Source organism: Tasmannia lanceolata, unplaced genomic scaffold, assembly GCF_043159265.1.
Source record: "Tasmannia lanceolata isolate RefF3 unplaced genomic scaffold, GAP_Taslan_0.1 ptg000024l, whole genome shotgun sequence".
In the NCBI taxonomy this organism is placed as follows: domain Eukaryota; kingdom Viridiplantae; phylum Streptophyta; class Magnoliopsida; order Canellales; family Winteraceae; genus Tasmannia; species Tasmannia lanceolata.
This window is the reverse complement of record NW_027518701.1, coordinates 13,433,532-13,451,277: the sequence shown is the minus strand read 5'-3', so window position 1 is coordinate 13,451,277 and position 17,746 is coordinate 13,433,532. Positions and strand designations below refer to the sequence as shown.

General features: G+C 43.1%; 1 protein-coding gene across 1 annotated transcript; it reads left to right on the top strand.

Moving 5' to 3' along the window:
• The first annotated feature begins 16,541 nt into the window (after window positions 1-16,541).
• Window positions 16,542-17,746, top strand: LOC143857057 (uncharacterized). The gene is made up of 3 exons (XM_077367330.1): window positions 16,542-17,193; window positions 17,314-17,528; window positions 17,633-17,746. Exons 1-3 carry the CDS (start codon window positions 16,542-16,544, stop codon window positions 17,744-17,746), a joined length of 981 nt encoding a protein of 326 aa, XP_077223445.1.

The following is a 17,746-nucleotide window of genomic DNA, read 5'->3' as shown; positions in this document are numbered from 1 at the left end:
CACTCCATCAAAAACCATTCGGGAAGTGCAGCGGCTAACCGGAATGGTAGCCGCATTGGGACGCTTCGTCTCAAAGTCTGCACAAAGATGTTTGCCTTTCTTCAATGCAGTCAAGGGAATCAAAATAGCACCATGGACACCGGAATGCCAAGGTGCGTTTGAAGAGCTGAAGCAGTACTTGTCCTCCCCGCTGTTGTTGACCAAGCCAGAACCGGGAGAAGAGCTACTCCTGTACCTATCGGTAAGCCCCATGGCACTGGCGGCAGTACTGATTCGAGAGGAGCAAAACCAGCAGAAACCAATCTCCTATGTCAGCAAGGTCCTACATGATGCTGAGACCAGATACCAGCGAGTCAAAAAGTTGGCATATGCTCTCGTTATGGCGGCCAGAAAGCTGAGGCTGTATTTTCAAGCCCACACGATAAAAGTCTTGACGGATCAACCACTCAGACAGGTTCTCCATAGACCGGACACCTCAGGGCGACTTGTGAAGTGGGCTGTAGAACTAAGCGAATTTGATCTCCAATACCTGCCCAGACCGGCGATAAAAGCCCAAGTGTTGGCAGATTTCATTGCAGAATGCACTTTCCCCCAGCAAAGTATCGTGTCTGAAACTGTCGAAACTCCAGTTGTAGAGGAGATAACTACACCTGGGGACAAGTAGAAGATGAGGCGGCTACCCCTGTAAGAACGGAAAAAGCCATTGTACCAGCGGAATAGGATATGTCGTCCGAGGCGCTCTGGGAAGTACATGTGGACGGATCTTCAAGCAGAAGCGGTTGTGGAGCCGGCTTGATTCTCACCGGGCCGGAGAACTTCGTTCTGGACTATGCACTAAGGTTCAGATTCCTTGCGTCCAACAATGAGGCAGAATATGAGGCTCTCATCACTGGAATGAACCCGGCGGTTGAAGGCGTATTGCGACTCCCAACTGGTCGCAAACCAAATCCAAGGAGTCTACGAGGCCCGCGATGAGCGTATGATTAAATATCTTGCCAAGGTCCGCCTTTTAGCCAGCAAATTCAAAAGCTTCGAGGTCATCAGAATCACCAGAACGGAAAATACGAAAGCGGACGTGCTATCCAAACTAGCAGCTTCTGGTTACACCGCTCTCGGGAGTATATGCATGGAGTTTCTGAAGAAGTCCACTATTGACAACGAGGCCATAGAAATAATGCAGGTCGACCACGAGCCATGCTGGATAGATGAAATCATTGATTACCTACGTAGTGGGAAACTTCCTGAAGGAAAGAAAGAGGCCTGCAAAGTGATACAAAGATCAGTTAGGTTTTCCCTAGATGGTGAGAGCCTATACAAAAGGTCGTACACCCTTCCATACCTGAAATGCCTCCGGCCAAGCAACGCTGCGTACACTCTGCAAAGACCCACGAAGGAATTTGCGGAGAGCACTTGGGGGGCAAGGCCCTAGCTATCAAAGTGCTTGTAAGAGGCCTGTACTGGCCAACCTTGAGGAGAGACGCTTTGGACCTGGTTAAAAAGTGCGAGAGATGTCAGAAATTCTCTCCCATCATTCATCAACCGGCAGTACATATGGCCCCGATCATCAGCCCACTCCCTTTTGCAGTATGGGGGATGGACATTTTGGGCCCTTTTCCACTGGCCTCCGGAAGGCGTGAATTCTTCGTAGTTGCTATAGACTAGTTCACCAAATGGGTGGAAACTGAACCTCTGGCCCAGATCACGGAGCAAAACACACAAACCTTATTTTGGAAGTCCGTTGTTTGCAGATTCGGGATACCCCACGCTTTGATAACAGAAAACGGCAGGCAGTTCGACTGCCAGAACTTTCAAAAATTCTGCTCAGACCTGAAAATCGAACAGAGATTCACTTCTGTGGCGCACCCTCAGACGAATGGGCAAACTGAAGTTACGAACAGAATCCTACTCCAGGGGATCAAGAAGAGATTGGATGAGAAAGCAGGCCGGTGGGCTGATGAACTTTATCACGCCCTATGGGCGTATCGTACCACCCCACGCACCACGAGGGGGAGTCGCCCTTCAACCTGTCCTTCGGAACTGAGGCAGTAATTCCCGTTGATGTTGGTGTCCCATCTTCCCGGGTCGCCAACTTCAATGAGTAGCTCAACGGGGACGGTCTCCGTGCAAACCTCGACTCTCTGGAAGAACTACGGGAAGAATCCCGAATAAGAGTTGCGGCCTACAAGCAGAAAGTGTCCAACTACCACGACGTGAAGATACGCCGAAGAAAATTCCGAACGGGCGACTTAGTCCTGAGGAAAGCCGCTATCTCTCAGCCGAAGAAGGTCGGCAAACTCTGCCCGACCTGGGAGGGGCCGTACCGGGTGAAAGAAATCGTACGACCAGGAAGTTACAGATTGGAGACACTAGGCGAGCACCAGCTCTCCCACGCCTGGAATTCAAAAAACCTGAGGAGATACTATCAATAGACCGTCGCCTTCGAAGGTCCGAGAAGAGGACCCCATCATTGTAATTCCCCTGGAAACTAGTAAATGAAAAAGGCTACATCTTTTGCAAGCTCTCCTTGTGTTTCAGTGCAGGTTAGATAACTGCTTGGTTCACTTCGGTTCATCCCAATGAGGCCGGGAGTCCACTTCTGGTCGGAAACGAACTAGGGCAGAAAACCAAACTTCGAAAAAAATCCAAGTTCCGTAAAACTTGGGTATCAACTGCTTGGTTCACCCCGGTTCGTCTATAGAAAGACCGGAAGCGCACTTCTGGTCGGGAACGAACTACAGTAGAAAACCAAACTTCGAAAAAAATCCAAGTTCCATAAAACTTGGGTATCAACTGCTTGGTTCACCCCGGTTTGTCTACAAAAAGACCGAAAGCCCACTTCTGGTCGGGAACGAACTAGGGCAGAAAGCCAAACATTGTAAAAAATCCAAGTTCCATAAAACTTGGGTATCTACTGCTTGGTTCGGTTCGTCTACAAAAAGATCGGAAGCGCACTTCTGGTCGGGAACGAATTAGGGCAGAAAGCCAAACTTCGTAAAAAATCCAAGTTCCATAAAACTTGGGTATCTACTGCTTGGTTCACCCCGGTTCATCTACAAAAAGACCAGAAGCGCACTTCTGGTCGGGAACGAACTAGGGCAGAAAGCCAAACTTCGTAAAAATCCAAGTTCCATAAAACTTAGGTACCTACTGCTTGGTTCACCCCAGTTTGTCTACAAAAAGATCGGAAGCGCACTTCTGGTCGGGAACGAACTAGGGCAGAAAGCCAAACTTCGTAAAAAATCCAAGTTCCATAAAACTTGGCTATCTACTGCTTGGTTCACCCCGGTTCGTCTACAAAAAGACCGGAAGCGCACTTTTGGTCGGGAACGAACTACGGCAGAAAACTAAACTTCGAAAAAAATCCAAGTTCCATAAAACTTAGGTATCAACTGCTTGGTTCACCCCGGTTCGTCTACAAAAAGACCGAAAGCGCTCTTCTGGTCGGGAACGAACTAGGGCAGAAAGCCAAACTTCGTAAAAAATCCAAGTTCCATAAAACTTGGGTATCTATTGCTTAGTTCACTCCGGTTCGTCTTCAAAAAGACCGGAAGCGCACTTCTGGTTGGGAACGAACTACGACAGAAAACCAAACTTCGCAAAAATTCCAAGTTCCATAAAACTTGGGTATGCGCTGCTTGGATCACCTCGGTTCATCCCTAATAAGGTTGGAAGGGGACTTCCTGTCGGAAACAAAACGGGGTAGTAGGCCTTTGCTCTAAAATCCGACATAAAGTGAATCTTCTTTTATTTCGGTGGCCTAAAGTGCTAAGTCAACCAGTCATACATAAGAAAAAGATGAACACAAGCAAAAGCAATAGATGACGAAATATGACTTCTATTCATAAAAAAACCCGTACGGGCAGATATACACAAAATGGGCCTTCAGGGGCCATTACAAAAAGAATTTATCAGTATCGCCAAACAGGAAAAGGATGGGGAGTTCAAGACTCCTCGTGTCCGCCGTCCCACTGAGGATCTGCCTCAGAAGCACCAGCTGCTGGGAGGGCGTTCTGCTCATCCGCGTCTCTGACCACCAGCTTAGGCAAGACAAGGCCTTCCAGAAAGACATTTGGGTTGGACCCCTTGACTTGCCCAAGGCAATCCATGAATCCCAACTTGTAGGACTCGGTGAACAAACTGACAAGTTCGTCCTCCTTCTTCTGCACGACTTCTTTCTGCCTCTCCCGAGCTCTCTCCCTCTGCTGATTGAGGGCGTCAATGGCCTTCTCCTTTTGGGCGGCCATCTCACTCTTAAGTCTAGAAATCTCCAGGTCCCTCTCCTCAATGGACCTATTGAGCTCGAGGGCGTCATTCTTCAGTTTACTGTTTTCTTCCTCCGATTTAGTGATTGCAGCAGAGAAGCCCGACCTTTCTTGTGGAGGTTGTTATAGTAACATCTGATCTGCGGATTAAGTGAAGGTTAAAAATAATAATAATAAAAATACTTCATAGATCGAGGAGAACATAGCCTCATTGGCCGTGTCCAGAGGCTCATTCAGAACCTTGAGCTTGTTCTGCTTCAACTAGCCCTTGGTGACTATCTCCGTAGCTACCCGGCTGTCACCCAGGCCGATGTCGTTCTTTTGAACGGCCCAGTTGGGTTGAAAAACATTGTCTGCGGGCCTTGCTGGGGGGATTGGATGCCAAGGACCACTTCTGCAAGCCTAGAGGATCCAGCTCCCCGACCGTAGACGCCCACGATCTTTACCGATGGCTTGCTCCCCCTGGCCGGCGCGACTTGCACTGGTGCAGGACTAGAAGTCTCGGGGGCCTTCCTTTTCTAGCCCTTGCCCCTCCCAAAGGCACTCTGCCTTACCTTCTCCAGTGCGAACTGCTTCTGCATCTCTGAAATTCAACAGGACAAACCGGTTAATAATAACAAAAGAAGGGCTCAACATCAAAACTAGCCTAAAACCACATACGTGCCCGGATCACAGTACTAATGCTGAGCTCGACCAGAATCTCTTCCTTAGAGAACTCCGCACAGTGAATCAGGCCCTCTCGTTGCAGCTCCTCACAGACCTGAGCAAATGTAAGCTTGTCCTCGCCCTCCAGGACCGGCTTGCGGCTTAACACAAGCATGTCCGGGGTGTCCCATTTTAAAGGAACCGGCCAAGGCTCGGTAGCTTCGCTGTCCTCGACGTAGAAGAAGCTGTTCTTCCATATATGTATGGAGGTTGGAATGCCGGTGATCATCTTGACCTCAGGATGTTGGCTTATATAAATCCAACCTCCGTCCTTATGCCTCTTCAAATATGCGCACGCACGGAACAACGGAATAGACAAGTTCCTTTGAAGCCGGCCCAGGACTAGGTACATAAATCCGACCAGCGTTTTCTATGAGTTTGGCGCAACTTGAGTCGGAGCTAGGCCGTAATATCGGAGAACCTCCGCGAAGAGGGGGTACAGGGGAAACCTAAGGCCGGCTCTTAGGGAATCCTCGTAGATACATACATTGGTGCTATCGTTACAAGCCCTATCTCCTTCTATTGCCATCCTCAACCTGAACCGCTCAGGGATGCAGTACCTATCCCCAACTTTCCCTAATTTGGACTCCTCAAGGTAGTTCTCCTCATAAAGAGCCTAAACGTTGTACTGGGGATTGGCGTCCATCCGAGCCTCAGCTATGACCTCTGCAGCCCGGCCCGGAATGAATGTGGTGGACGCCTCGTCAACATCACTACCTCCACTCGCCTCTACTCGGTAGAAGTTGTCCGTTCGGACTGGGGTGGTGTTTAAGTCTAAAATCACCGCGTCCCCGCTACCTACGGGCTCGTCAAGAGGAACTACATTAATCCTAGGACCTGCCATGTACGGGCTGGGAACACTGGCCTGAATGGTTTGGGTCCTTTCCGATGAACTAGATGATGGCCTGCTAGAAGAGGTGGATTCCCCTGAAGATGACCTAGAGCCCGACTCAGAACTAGAAGTACTATTGGACATCGAGAACACAAAAAGAAAAGAGAATCAAATCAAGACGCGCTAAAAAGAAGATTACCGGTTCGAAGAGAAAGGCTCATAACTCGTAGATGACCACGACCACAAGCTATCACAGCCGAGCAGGCAGAGCAAAAGAGAGGCTGAAGTAAAAGTGAAAAGTGAAAAATAAAGGGTGAATCACGCTTCTTATAGCCTTGAGGCTTGTGGCGGTTGCGTTCGCGAACCAGGAGGAGCCACGTGCCCCTCATTAATGAAGCGGGGCACACCTTGCGAGGCGAGCGTACGTATACGTATAGGGATACGTATAATACGTACGTATGTAGCCTATGTACGTACCTTCTATGAATATACGTACATGTCGAATATGAAAAAACTTCTAAGTGTTTGAGCTCGTCCCAAGCCGGTCAGGATATGACGCATTTCATAAAACGACAAAAATCTAACCGTCCCAAGCCCGCCAGGATATGGCGCTTGCAGAAAATGACAAAAATTTGGTCGTCCCAAGCTAACCAGGATATGACGCGTTTCATAAAACGACAAAAATCTGGCCGTCCCAAGCCGGCCAGGATATGGCGCGTTGCACAAAACGACAAAAATTTGGTCGTCCCAAGCTAGCCAGGATATTGCGCGTGCAGAAAAAGACAAAAATTTGGTCGTCCCAAGCAAACCAGGATATGGCGCGTTGCACAAAATGACAAAAATTTGGTCATCCCAAGCCGGCCAGGAGATGGTGTGTGCATAAAACGACAAAAATCTGGTCGTTCCAAGCCAGCCAGGATATGGCGCGTGCTGAAAGCGACAAAAATCTGGCCGCCCTAAGCCGGCCAGGATATGGTGCGTTGCACAAAACAACAAAAATCTGGTCGTCCCAGGCCGGCCAGGATATGACACCTCGCACAAAACGACAAAAATCTGGTCGTCCCAAGCCGGCCAGGATATGGCGTGTTGCACAAAACGACAAAAATCTGGTCGTCCCAGGTCGGCCAGGATATGGCACGTCGCACAAAACGACAAGAATCTGGTCATCTCAGGCCGTGCAGACAGCTTGGCTGGCCAGAGAATTTAACTTCATACTTCTGGTCGTCCCAGGCCGTGCAGAGTTCTTGGACGGCCAGAATATTTTGCTCCATGTTTCTGGTCGTCCCAGGCCGTGTAGAGGGCTTGGCCGGCCAGAACATTTCGCTCCATGTTTCTGGCCGTCCCAGGCCGTGCAGAGGGCTTGGCCGGCCAGAACATTTCCCTTCATGTGTCTGGTTGTCCCAGGCCGTGCAGAGGGCTTGGCCGGCTAGAATATTTCACTTCATACTTCTGGTCGTCCTAGGCCTTGTAGAGGGCTTGGCCGGCCAGAATATTTCGCTTCATGTGTCTGGTCGTCCCAGGCCGTGCAGAGGGCTTGGACGGCCAGAATATTTCACTTCATACTTCTGGTCGTCCCAGGCCGTGCAGAGGGCTTGGCCGGCCAGCATATTTCGCTTCATGTGTCTGGTTGTCCCAGACCGTGCAGAGGGCTTGGATTGCCAGAATATTTCACTTCATACTTTTGGTTGTCCCAGGCCGCGCAGAGGATTTGGACGGCCATAATATTTCACTTCATACTTCTGGTCGTCCTAGGCCGTGCAGAGGGCTTGGCCGGCCAAAATATTTCACTCCATGTTTGTGGTCGTCCCAGGCCGTGCAGAGAACCTGGTTGGACAGAATGTTTCACTTCATATTCCTGGTCGTCCCAGGCCATGCAGAGGGCCTGGCCTGCCAGACTATTCCACCTCGTATTTTGGGTCATCCCTGTGTAGGTAAGACATCGAAAGCTGGCCTACTCGCTTCCTCCCGAACCTCAGCTCACCCGATCGCTTAGGGACTCAACCTCTCATACTTCCCTAAGCCACTACAATGACTTAGAGAACTGGGGGTCAAATGATGGGGTATGAAAAGCCACATCCAACCAGCTGTCGACACGTGGCTCCTGAAGGGTCCACCCTGAATTGACACCAGCCCCAAGGGAAACCTGGTAATTCGCCAAGGGCAGGTAAAAACAAACCCACACATGGGCCGACACCTGTCCCGGGGTAGGTAATCCAACCACCCCAGAGCTCTCACCATAAATAGCCTTCACCCATGGTAAGGTAAAGGGAGATAGAAAAATATTATGAGAGACAACTCTAAGCTTTAGTTTTACTCTTCTGCTCATACTGACTTGAGTGTCGAAGGGCCTGTCCGGAGCAACGACTACGGGTTGGCCTTTTGACCTCGTGCACTTCTGTGCATGGCACAATCTTAATTTAGCTCAGCAGTTTGGACCCGCCAGATCAGCTCCTTCGTCACTGTCTCATCTGTTACCAATTTTGGGCTTAACACTAAGGTTCATCGAAACTTGGCATGTTAAGGCCGAATCATAAAGGTCTATTCAAGTCTTGACCTCTAGAGACGAAAATATTCATTAGAGTAAATCATTCGTAAGGTCTATAAAAGTGAGACACATGGTTTTTTCTTGTTGATTCATGTGTGTCTTCTCTTGTGGCCCTACTTGAGATGTAAAGGAAGAAGAAAACCTCCAGAAATCAGACAAGAAAAACTAATTTTTGAGAAAAGAGACTACAAAACACTGAAAGAAATGGGGGCGGTATGCCGGTATGTGTTTTTTTGTGTTGTTTCTACTTTGGCATTTGTGTGTTTCAATTTTGTATACATTAAGCCTTCTAAACTAACAAGATCTTTGGGTAGGCCAGGCTTTGAAGGTGTAGTTTGTCTTAGAATTCCCTTTTTTTTCAACAGTTGGAACTTTTTGTCTAGATGGAAGAAGACACAAATTCCCCATCATTTCTTCTTTCCCCTGTGCCAACATATTCAAATGTCACCTTCCTAGCAAAAATGTTACCACCACTCTCCACAGTTTGCTTGCTCACACATATGATTAGAAATGCAATACATTTTCAAATGCATGGAGTGGAAGTGTGCTTAGTTAGGGTTGAAGTGGGGCCCAACCAAATAAAGTGAAATTCAACATGCATGTTCTCTGTGACATAGAAAATGTACAAATGATTATGAGAGTTCATAGAAATAGACAGTACAAGATGGACTTGGGTTTTCAACAATAACAACTACTTTTCACACTTGGAAGGATCAAGTGCTTCTCACCCTTCCTCTTCTTTCTTTTCTAGTTGAAATTGTTTATTTTTTTTTCATTTTTAAATTCATCATTAACCCATTTTTCTCTAAGAAATACAAGGTAAAATTCATTTTTACGGGAACTAAGTAATATGAAAAAAAAGAAGAAAATCTTTGATTTAAGTACTCTATTTGATAAGGAAAATGCTAAAAAGAAAGTGGTTTATGTGCTCGTTCTTAATGGCAACCCTAGTTCCGGCCGTTGGGACCCAAAAATTGCCTTTTACCATTGATTGTAAAAGTGACTTTTTGGGTAGTCATTCTATTATAATTTTAAATCGGTTCTGATCTTTGTCTTGATTGACATGAATGACCAAATGCACCATACAGTGCTGATTAGGAATCAAAATTGACATCTTATTCCGATTCCATCCAATTAAGGGGTATTTTTTTCCCACCCAAAGGGTGGTATTCTGATTCTTGAGGAAACTAAATGGGCATGCCAATCCGATTCAAAAGTCCAACAGTGGGTCCATCTACAACAGTGATCTTTCCAAAATGATAAATGCTCCTCTTCATCACTTGGGACACCCACCAGCAGTGTATCAGTGACTCAAAAGGGCTATAATGTACTTCATGTCACAAGAAATCAACGGATTTGAATGCCACATACACGGCAGTTGGGTGTCCATTTGATAAAAGGGGCGCATTTATCATTTCCCTAAATATTGTACTGATATTTTAGTCAGCTGTCAGAGGTTATTACAATTCCCAAAAAGCTCTCAAAAGGCAATTAGAAAAGACAAGGTGCGTTAATACAATTTTCAAAACATAATAATGCTAGTATCATTTACCATAAATATACTTTTAAGGGAAAATTGTTAAAAAAATACAAAGTTTAGGTGACATTTTCAATCAAGGGCACCTTTTGTTTTTTTGTGAAATAGGGGTTGTCAGGTACTTTTAGAAACTGCAAAGGACAAGAATACACTCCCTCCTTTTTTTACCTCCACATTTTAGCTCACCCTATGCACTTTTCACCTACCTTATCACCTTTTTACGCTCTTCTTCCCCAAACGTGAGAAACTCCATGAAACCCCATGGAAGCTTGCCATTGCCAAACGTTCTAAGCTCCATTTCCATTGCCTTTTGAAAAAGACCTCCATTGGTTCTCTTGAGTTTTCTTCGTGTGCTCCTGTAGGTCCTCTCTTGCTTAGGTTTTAGTTATTGTTTTCATATATATATATATATATATATATATATATATATATATATATATATATGAGGAAAGTGAAGCTACACCACCGGTGTAGCTAACTTAGCTACACCGCCCGCTTAAAATACAATGGGCCCACATTGTTTTGGTGATCCAAACCATTCATTTGATTGGCCCTCACATAGATAGGGTGTCCACCAAAAATCAGCTCCATAGGATTATCCTAACCCTTCAAACTATGGAGGCAAAAATGGACAAATTTGTGAAGGTTTTTACACGTTCATTTTTGCCTCCACAAATCGTAGGGTTGGGATGATGCTATGGAGCTGATTTTTGGTGGACACCCTATCTATGTGAGGGCCAATCAAATGAATTCTTTGGATCACCAAAACAATGTGGGCCCATTTTATTTTAAGCCGGCGGTGTAGCTTCACTTTCCTCATATATATATATATATATATATATATATATATATATATATATATATTGTGATTTGGTTTATTCTCATTCTCTCTATAGTGGTGTCTTTGATTGCTTACATGTATGTTTTGACCTCTCTCTCTCTCTCTCAATGGTTCAATGGTTGAATGGTTGTAAAGTTCTAAATGGTTCAATGGTTGTAAACCCATTATCAAACCCATTTGGTTACTTTATTTAGACATTCAGAATAACCCATTTAGACACTTGAAACCATTATGTAGACCTAGGAACCACAATTTAGTGGTTCTAAGATTGTAAATAGTGGTTCCAAGAGTGCAAGTAGAGGTTCGTACATTGTAAAAATGATCATAAGTGTATTGATAGTGGTTTAGGTACTCATAATCAGTATGTATACACTGGGAACCATTATATAGACCTTGGAACCACAATTTAGTGGTTCCAGGAGTGTAAGTAGTGGTTCCAAGAGTGTAAATTACGGTTCCAAAAGTGTAAATAGAGTTTCATGCATTGTATAAGTGATCATGAGTGTATTGATAGTGGTTTAGGTACTCATAATCAGTATGTATACACTGGGAACCGTTATGTAGACCATGGAACCAGAATTTAGTGGTTCCAAGAGTGTAAGTAGTGGTTCCAAGAGTGTAAATAGAGTTTCATGCATTGTATAAGTGATTATGAGAGTATTGATAGTGGTTAAGGTACTCATACTCAGTATGTATATAATCCGAATCATTATGAAGACCTCGGAACCACAATTTATTGGTTCCAAGAGTGTAAATGGTAGTTCCAAGAGAGAGTGTAAATTATGGTCCCAAGAGTGTAAATAGGGGTTCATGCATTGCAAAGTGATCATGAGTGTATTGATAGTGGTTTAGGTAGTTATAATCAGTATGTATACAATCAGTACCATTATGTAGACCTCGGAACCACAATTTAGTGGTTCCAAGAGTGTATATAGTGGTTCCAAGAGTGTAAATTATGGGTCCAAGAGTGTAAATAGGGGTTCATGCATTGTAAAGTGATCATGAGTGTATTGATACTGGTTAAGGTACTCATACTCAGTATATATACAATCGGAACTATTATGTAGACCTCGGAACCACAATTTAGTGGTTCCAAGAGTGTAAATAGTGGTTCCAAGAGTGTAAATTACGGTTCAAAGAGTGTAATTAGGGGTTCATGCATTGTAAAAGTGATCATGGGTGAATTAATAGTGGTTTAGGTACTCATAATCAGTATGTATACACTTGGAACCATTATGTAGACCTCGGAACCACAATTTAGTGGTTCCAAGAGTATAAATAGTAGTTCCAAGAGTGTAAATTATGGTTCCAAGAGAGCAAGTAGTGGTTAATACATTGTAATAGTATTGCATTGGTTGTAAGAGTGTATAATTGGTGTATGTATACACTTGGAACCATTATGTAGGCCTTAGAACCATAATTTAGTGGTTTCGATCAATTAAATAGTGGTTCTAAGAGTATAAATTATGGTTCCAAGTGTGCTAGTGATTGAACATTGGAATTAGTTGTAAGAGTGTATAATTGGTGTATGTATACACTTGGAACCATTATGTAGGTCTGAGAACCACAATTTAGTGGTTTTGATTGGTTAAATAGTGGTTTCATGAGTGTAAATTATGGTTCTAAGTGTGCAAGTAGTGATTGATACATTGGAATAATATTTAATTAGTTGTGAAAGTGATCATGAGTGTATCATTGGTGTGTGTACACTTGGAACCATTATGTTGTCCTTGGAACTACAATTTAGTGGTTTCAATTGGTTAAATAGTGGTTCCAAGAGTGTAAATTATGGTTCCAAGAGTGCAAGTAGTGGTTGCTACATTGTAATAGTGTTGCATTAGTTGTAAGAGTGTATAATTGGTGTATGTATACAATCGGAACCATTATGTAGACCTCAGAACCATAATTTAGTAGTTTTGAATGATTAAATAGTGGTTCCAAGAGTGTAAATTATGGTTCCAAGAGTGTAAATTGGGGTTCATACATTGTAAAAGTGATCATGAGTGTATTAATAGTGGCTTAGGTACTCATAATCAGTATGTATACAATCAGAACCATTATGTAGGCCTCAGAACCACAATTTAGTGGTTTCGATTGATTAAATAGTGGTTCCAAGAGTGTAAATTATGGTTCTAAGAGTGTAAATAAGGGTTCATACATTGTAATAGTATTTCAGTGGTTCCAAAAGTGGTCATAAGTGCATTGATGGTATTTCAGGAGTTCGAAACGGAAGTCTGAAGGTACCTTCAGACTTCTGATTGGAGACCAGTAGGTTGCATGAAAACTGGATTCCAATCGGAAGTCCGAAGGTACCATCGGAAGTCTGAAGGGTTCATACATTGTAATAGTATTTCAGTGGTTCCAAAAGTGATCATAAGTGCATTGATGGTATTTCAGGAGTTCGAAACGGAAGTCTGAAGGTACCTTCGGACTTCCGATTGGAGTCCAGTAGAGTGGTTGAAATCTGGATTCCAATCGGATGTCCGACTCGAAAGTCTGGTGGTACCTTTGAACTTCCGATTGGAGTTCAGTAGAGTGGTTGAAATCTGGATTCCAATCGTGGAATCATTGGGGCCCAACTTCTATCAGAGGAGGGTTAGGATCATCCTTTGAAGATAATTATTGGGGCCCAACTTCTATATAAACATTTGGATCTTCTAACAACCTGCCCCCCCCCCCCCCATCTTTTACACCCCTGTTTGTTGGGCCCGAACATAACTTATTACTCTAACCATCCGATCTGTGAGGGACTGTAATCAATGGCACTGACCTATACAAACATTCTTCCACAACGACAACCATATACAAATGGACAGTTCAAATCATCCTATAGAAATGTTTGCGGGGTGCGGCAAATTTGCGTTGTGGCCCACCAATTGGAAAAATAAGATCATCCCATGAAAATTATTGGGGCCAAGACCAATTTACATTTCAGCCCATCATTTGGACGATTTGGATCATCCCAGCGAATCGATTTTTGGAGGTACAACCAAATCATGCCATGGCCCATTAAATGGACATCTCAGATCAGCCTAGAGGAATTATATTGTGGCCCGTTAGTTGGACGATTTGGATCATCCCACTGAAATGATGCAGGGGGGCACATCGAATTTCATTGTGGCCCATGAATTGGACGGTTTGGATAATCATTGAGTCTTGAATTTTATTTCTAAGTGGGGCCCCACCTTTGTTTTGGAGAAAAAACAAATTCCCTTCAAAGAAGGGTTCGGTCAATAGGGAAAGTGATAAAGTCCTCTTGAGATTCAATCACTATAGGTAGGACCCATTTTGATTTGGCCTTTAGATTGGGTTAAATGCTGTGAGAAATTGAAAAAAATACACATTTGGCTGCATATTTATGGCAGAGAGAATGGAAGGCAGAAAACCTAAAAACAATGGTAAAAAGGTAAAAAAGGGGTGAGAATCGTAGAACGAGTGGTCAAAAGGGAGGAAGGGTATTTTAGTCATCTTTCATGCTCTGACATAACTGACAACCCCTCTTTTACAAAAAAAAACAAAAGGTACCCTTGATCGACAATATCACCTAATGTTTGCATTTTTTAACAATTTATAGCCTCTCTCACAAAGGAAAAATCTCAAAAATGTTTAGTAGCCTAATTAAGTAAGAAATTGAACTTTTATCACTATCAATCAACTTCAAAGATCTTTAGAGAGAGGGAGGGAAAGACTTGGACTTCTATTAGGGGTGCAACTTGGGTCGGGTTTTACCCGGCCCACATCGACCTCGACCCGAAAATAGCATGGATTGGGTTTAGAAATCATGGGTCTTGGGTAGGGTCAGGTTATAGTTTAAAAACCCGGCTCAATCTTGGGTAGCATCGGGTTTAAAGATAAAAACCTTAATCCCGACCTGACTTATGTAGGTGTACTATGACATTTTTAATTATCTCTTGAATAACATAGCAAATTATTTTTCAATATATTGATATAATTGTTTTTATTGAGGTGATCATGTTTGTAATGTGGAAATATAGTTTCCTTCTTAAATTTATACACTCAATTACATAAATTTAGAGATTTTTTGTGTGAAGATTTGTTTTTTTCTTTCTACAACCCGTCAACGTGAAAAAACCCGACCCGACCCAACCTGACCCAAGAATTATCATGGGTAGGGCCGGGTTTGGGAATCATGGGTTTTATAGGAAAAAAAACCCAACCCGACCCGTCCCGAGATATTTCTCGGGTAGCATAGGGTTCTTCAAAACCCAACCTGCCCGACCCGAGTTGCACCCTTAACTTCTATACAGAAAAAAGGACTAAAAAGGAAAATAAAAGAAGAGAGAGGAATAAAAAGGAAAAAGAAAAGGGTGGGGGGGGGGGGGAGAGAGAGAGAGAGAGTAGATTGAATTTTTATTTAGCTACTGATACTGGCATTACTATGTTTTTATTATTGCACAAACTCAGCTTGTCTTTTCTTTTAAAATGGGCTTATGAGGATAGTTGGTGTTGAAGATATCCGGGCTACCACTTTTAGCTTCTTGCCATTCCCGCAATATTGTCGTTGCCTTGTTACCGTTCCACCCTTGTTACTATTTATGGATGATTAGCGGATTCTCTGAGATTTGATTGAGATTAAATCTTGGAATGGTTCTTGTATTCTTCCCCTTTATATTTCCTTGACAGATGTGTAATCTCTATGAATGAAGAAAGGCTAAACCTTCTCTCTTATCGTGGAGTAGGCAACTGCCGAACCACGTAAAACTCTTGTCTCATTTTGATCTTTTGTGTATTTTCATGGTATCAGAGCACATAGATCTTGTGCATGCTGCTTGTGTTCCACCCCAAATCACCCAATCTTGCTTGCAAAAGAATTTCAGCAGTGTGTATTGGTTACAAAAGAGACCGGCATCTAACCCCTCCTTCCATTTTGCCTTCTGCATTTCTCTTGCTTATCTTCTCTGTGATCTCCAATACCTGTGAAAACCCACTTCAATATACCTTGCTTTTCCTCTTTGAGAAAACCCTCAAGAAGATAAAGTCTCACTTCTCTGAAAAATATACCTTGCTTTTCTTCTTTGAGAAAACCTCCTCAAGAAGATAAAGTCTCACTTCTCTAGACAAGTGTTGTGGAAACTGTGCCTTTCTCTTCTATGCACCACACTTTTTTTTTTTTTGCAAAATATTCTATTTCCCATCCTTCATCATTTACTTGCTTTATCATCCTTCATCATTACACTTTTTACTCTATTCCTTATACTTTTTACTATTACTTATACTTTTTACTATTACTTACTTTATCCTTCCAGTACAAAATACAAGAAAGAGCCCCAAGTCAATCGAAGTTTAATCTTGCATTGAGTAAAATGATAAAAATACCCATCTGACCTCAAATCACCTTTCTTGTGTCGTTAGCAAAATATCCAAATTCCTCAATATTCGGTAAAACGGAAGGCTCTGGGTTACTAGTCGAGTTTGTGTTGCTGCTGACTTCTCTTATTGATCGAGGTTGTAGCTTGTCATTCCACTCAAAGGCTCTCTTACCCGTGAGGAAGTTGATCGTCAATATTGGTACCTTCTCTCCTTAATCCTTCAATTTTATGAATCATGGATGCTATTGAGAAATCGAAGGGTAAAACTATTGTTCATTAGTCTGAACATAGTAATGGGATAAGACTTACCTTTGTTCCTCTCAATGTGCTAAATTATGTCTCATGGTCTAGAACCGCATCTTTAGCCCTTGGAGGGAGAGCAAAGGCAGATTATATAAATGGGAAAAAGAAAATCCCTAAATTCACTGACCCGGGCTTCGAGGAAGGGAAAACTATGATCAATTGGTTATGTCTTGGATTTTAAATTCGATGGAGCTAGCTATAGGTGAAATATTCACGCAAGTTGCGAATGTTAAAGAACTTTGGGACTCTATTAAAGAGATTTATGGGCACCAAAATAACTGTGCTAGAATATTTCAGCTAAAGCAAGAACTCTCTGAAGTCAATCAGGAAAATAAGATTGTAACTGAACTCCTTGCCACTTTGAAACCCATGTGGGATGAATTAGCTGTTTACTGTCTTCTTCTTACTACTGATATTGTTGAGTTAAAAAGGAGGAATGAACAAGAGAAAAATTTTCAACTCTTGCGTGCGTTAAAACCTGAATATGAGCAGGTTCGGAGTCAACTTATTATTTCTTTAGAATTGCGAAGTTTGTCAAATATGTGTGCCACCTTAATAAGGGAAGAAACTCGAAAAAAGGTTATGAGTGCCGGCACAAAATTTGAATCTGAAACAAGTGAAAAATCTACCTTTATTTCGGCTAAGGCAAACTCTGAGCATACCAAAAGACTTAGAAATAATGTAGCTGAAAAGGGAGAATATAATGGAACTGGCACCCATGGAAGTGGTCAAGGCAACATGCCTCCTCTTTATTGCACTCACTGTGGAAAAACTAAGCACACTGTTGATAGATGTTGGGCAAAGTATCCTCATTTAAGACCTAGTCAAAATAAAATAGGTGAATCTTCATTTGCTCAGACTACCGATACTCAAATCACTATTGGACAATTGGCTCAACTCCTTCAACAATATGGAAAAAATGGTTCTTCTTCCACATAGGTTGCATCTCATGAAACAGGTAATCCTTATGCTTTCCAATCAACTATCTATCCTGATAATGGTAGTTGGATTATAGATTCAGGGGCTACAGACCATATGACTGGTAACAAAGATTCCTTAACTTATTTTCAAGTTGTGTCTGATAAAACCCCTGTTTCCATTGCAAATGGTTCTCTTGTTCCAGTCAAAGGGATAGGAAGAACTACTTTCTTTTCAGAAAATACAAATTCTGATGTCCTTTTATGCCCTCATTTCCATCGAATCTTCTGTCTTTTAGTAAACTTACTTGCACCCTGAATTGTAATGCAATTTTTTCTCCATCCACTGTCTTCTTTCAGGACCAGGTCACGGAAAAGACGATTGGTGAAGGAAGAATGTCTCGAGGACTTTACTATTTGGATCAGAAGAATAAAGCCTTGATTGCTGATAATGGTGACCTAAGCAAGACTTGA

What these genes read in the sequence shown, in the direction of transcription:
- LOC143857057 (XM_077367330.1), top strand. Translation starts at nt 16,542, where the DNA reads ATGGAGCTAGCTATAGGTGAAATATTCACGCAAGTTGCGAATGTTAAA. An exon ending in ACCTAGTCAAAATAAAATAG is followed by an intron (nt 17,194 to 17,313) that starts GTGAATCTTCAT and finishes CTCATGAAACAG; the next exon opens with GTAATCCTTATGCTTTCCAA. An exon ending in CAGAAAATACAAATTCTGAT is followed by an intron (nt 17,529 to 17,632) that starts GTCCTTTTATGC and finishes GTCTTCTTTCAG; the next exon opens with GACCAGGTCACGGAAAAGAC.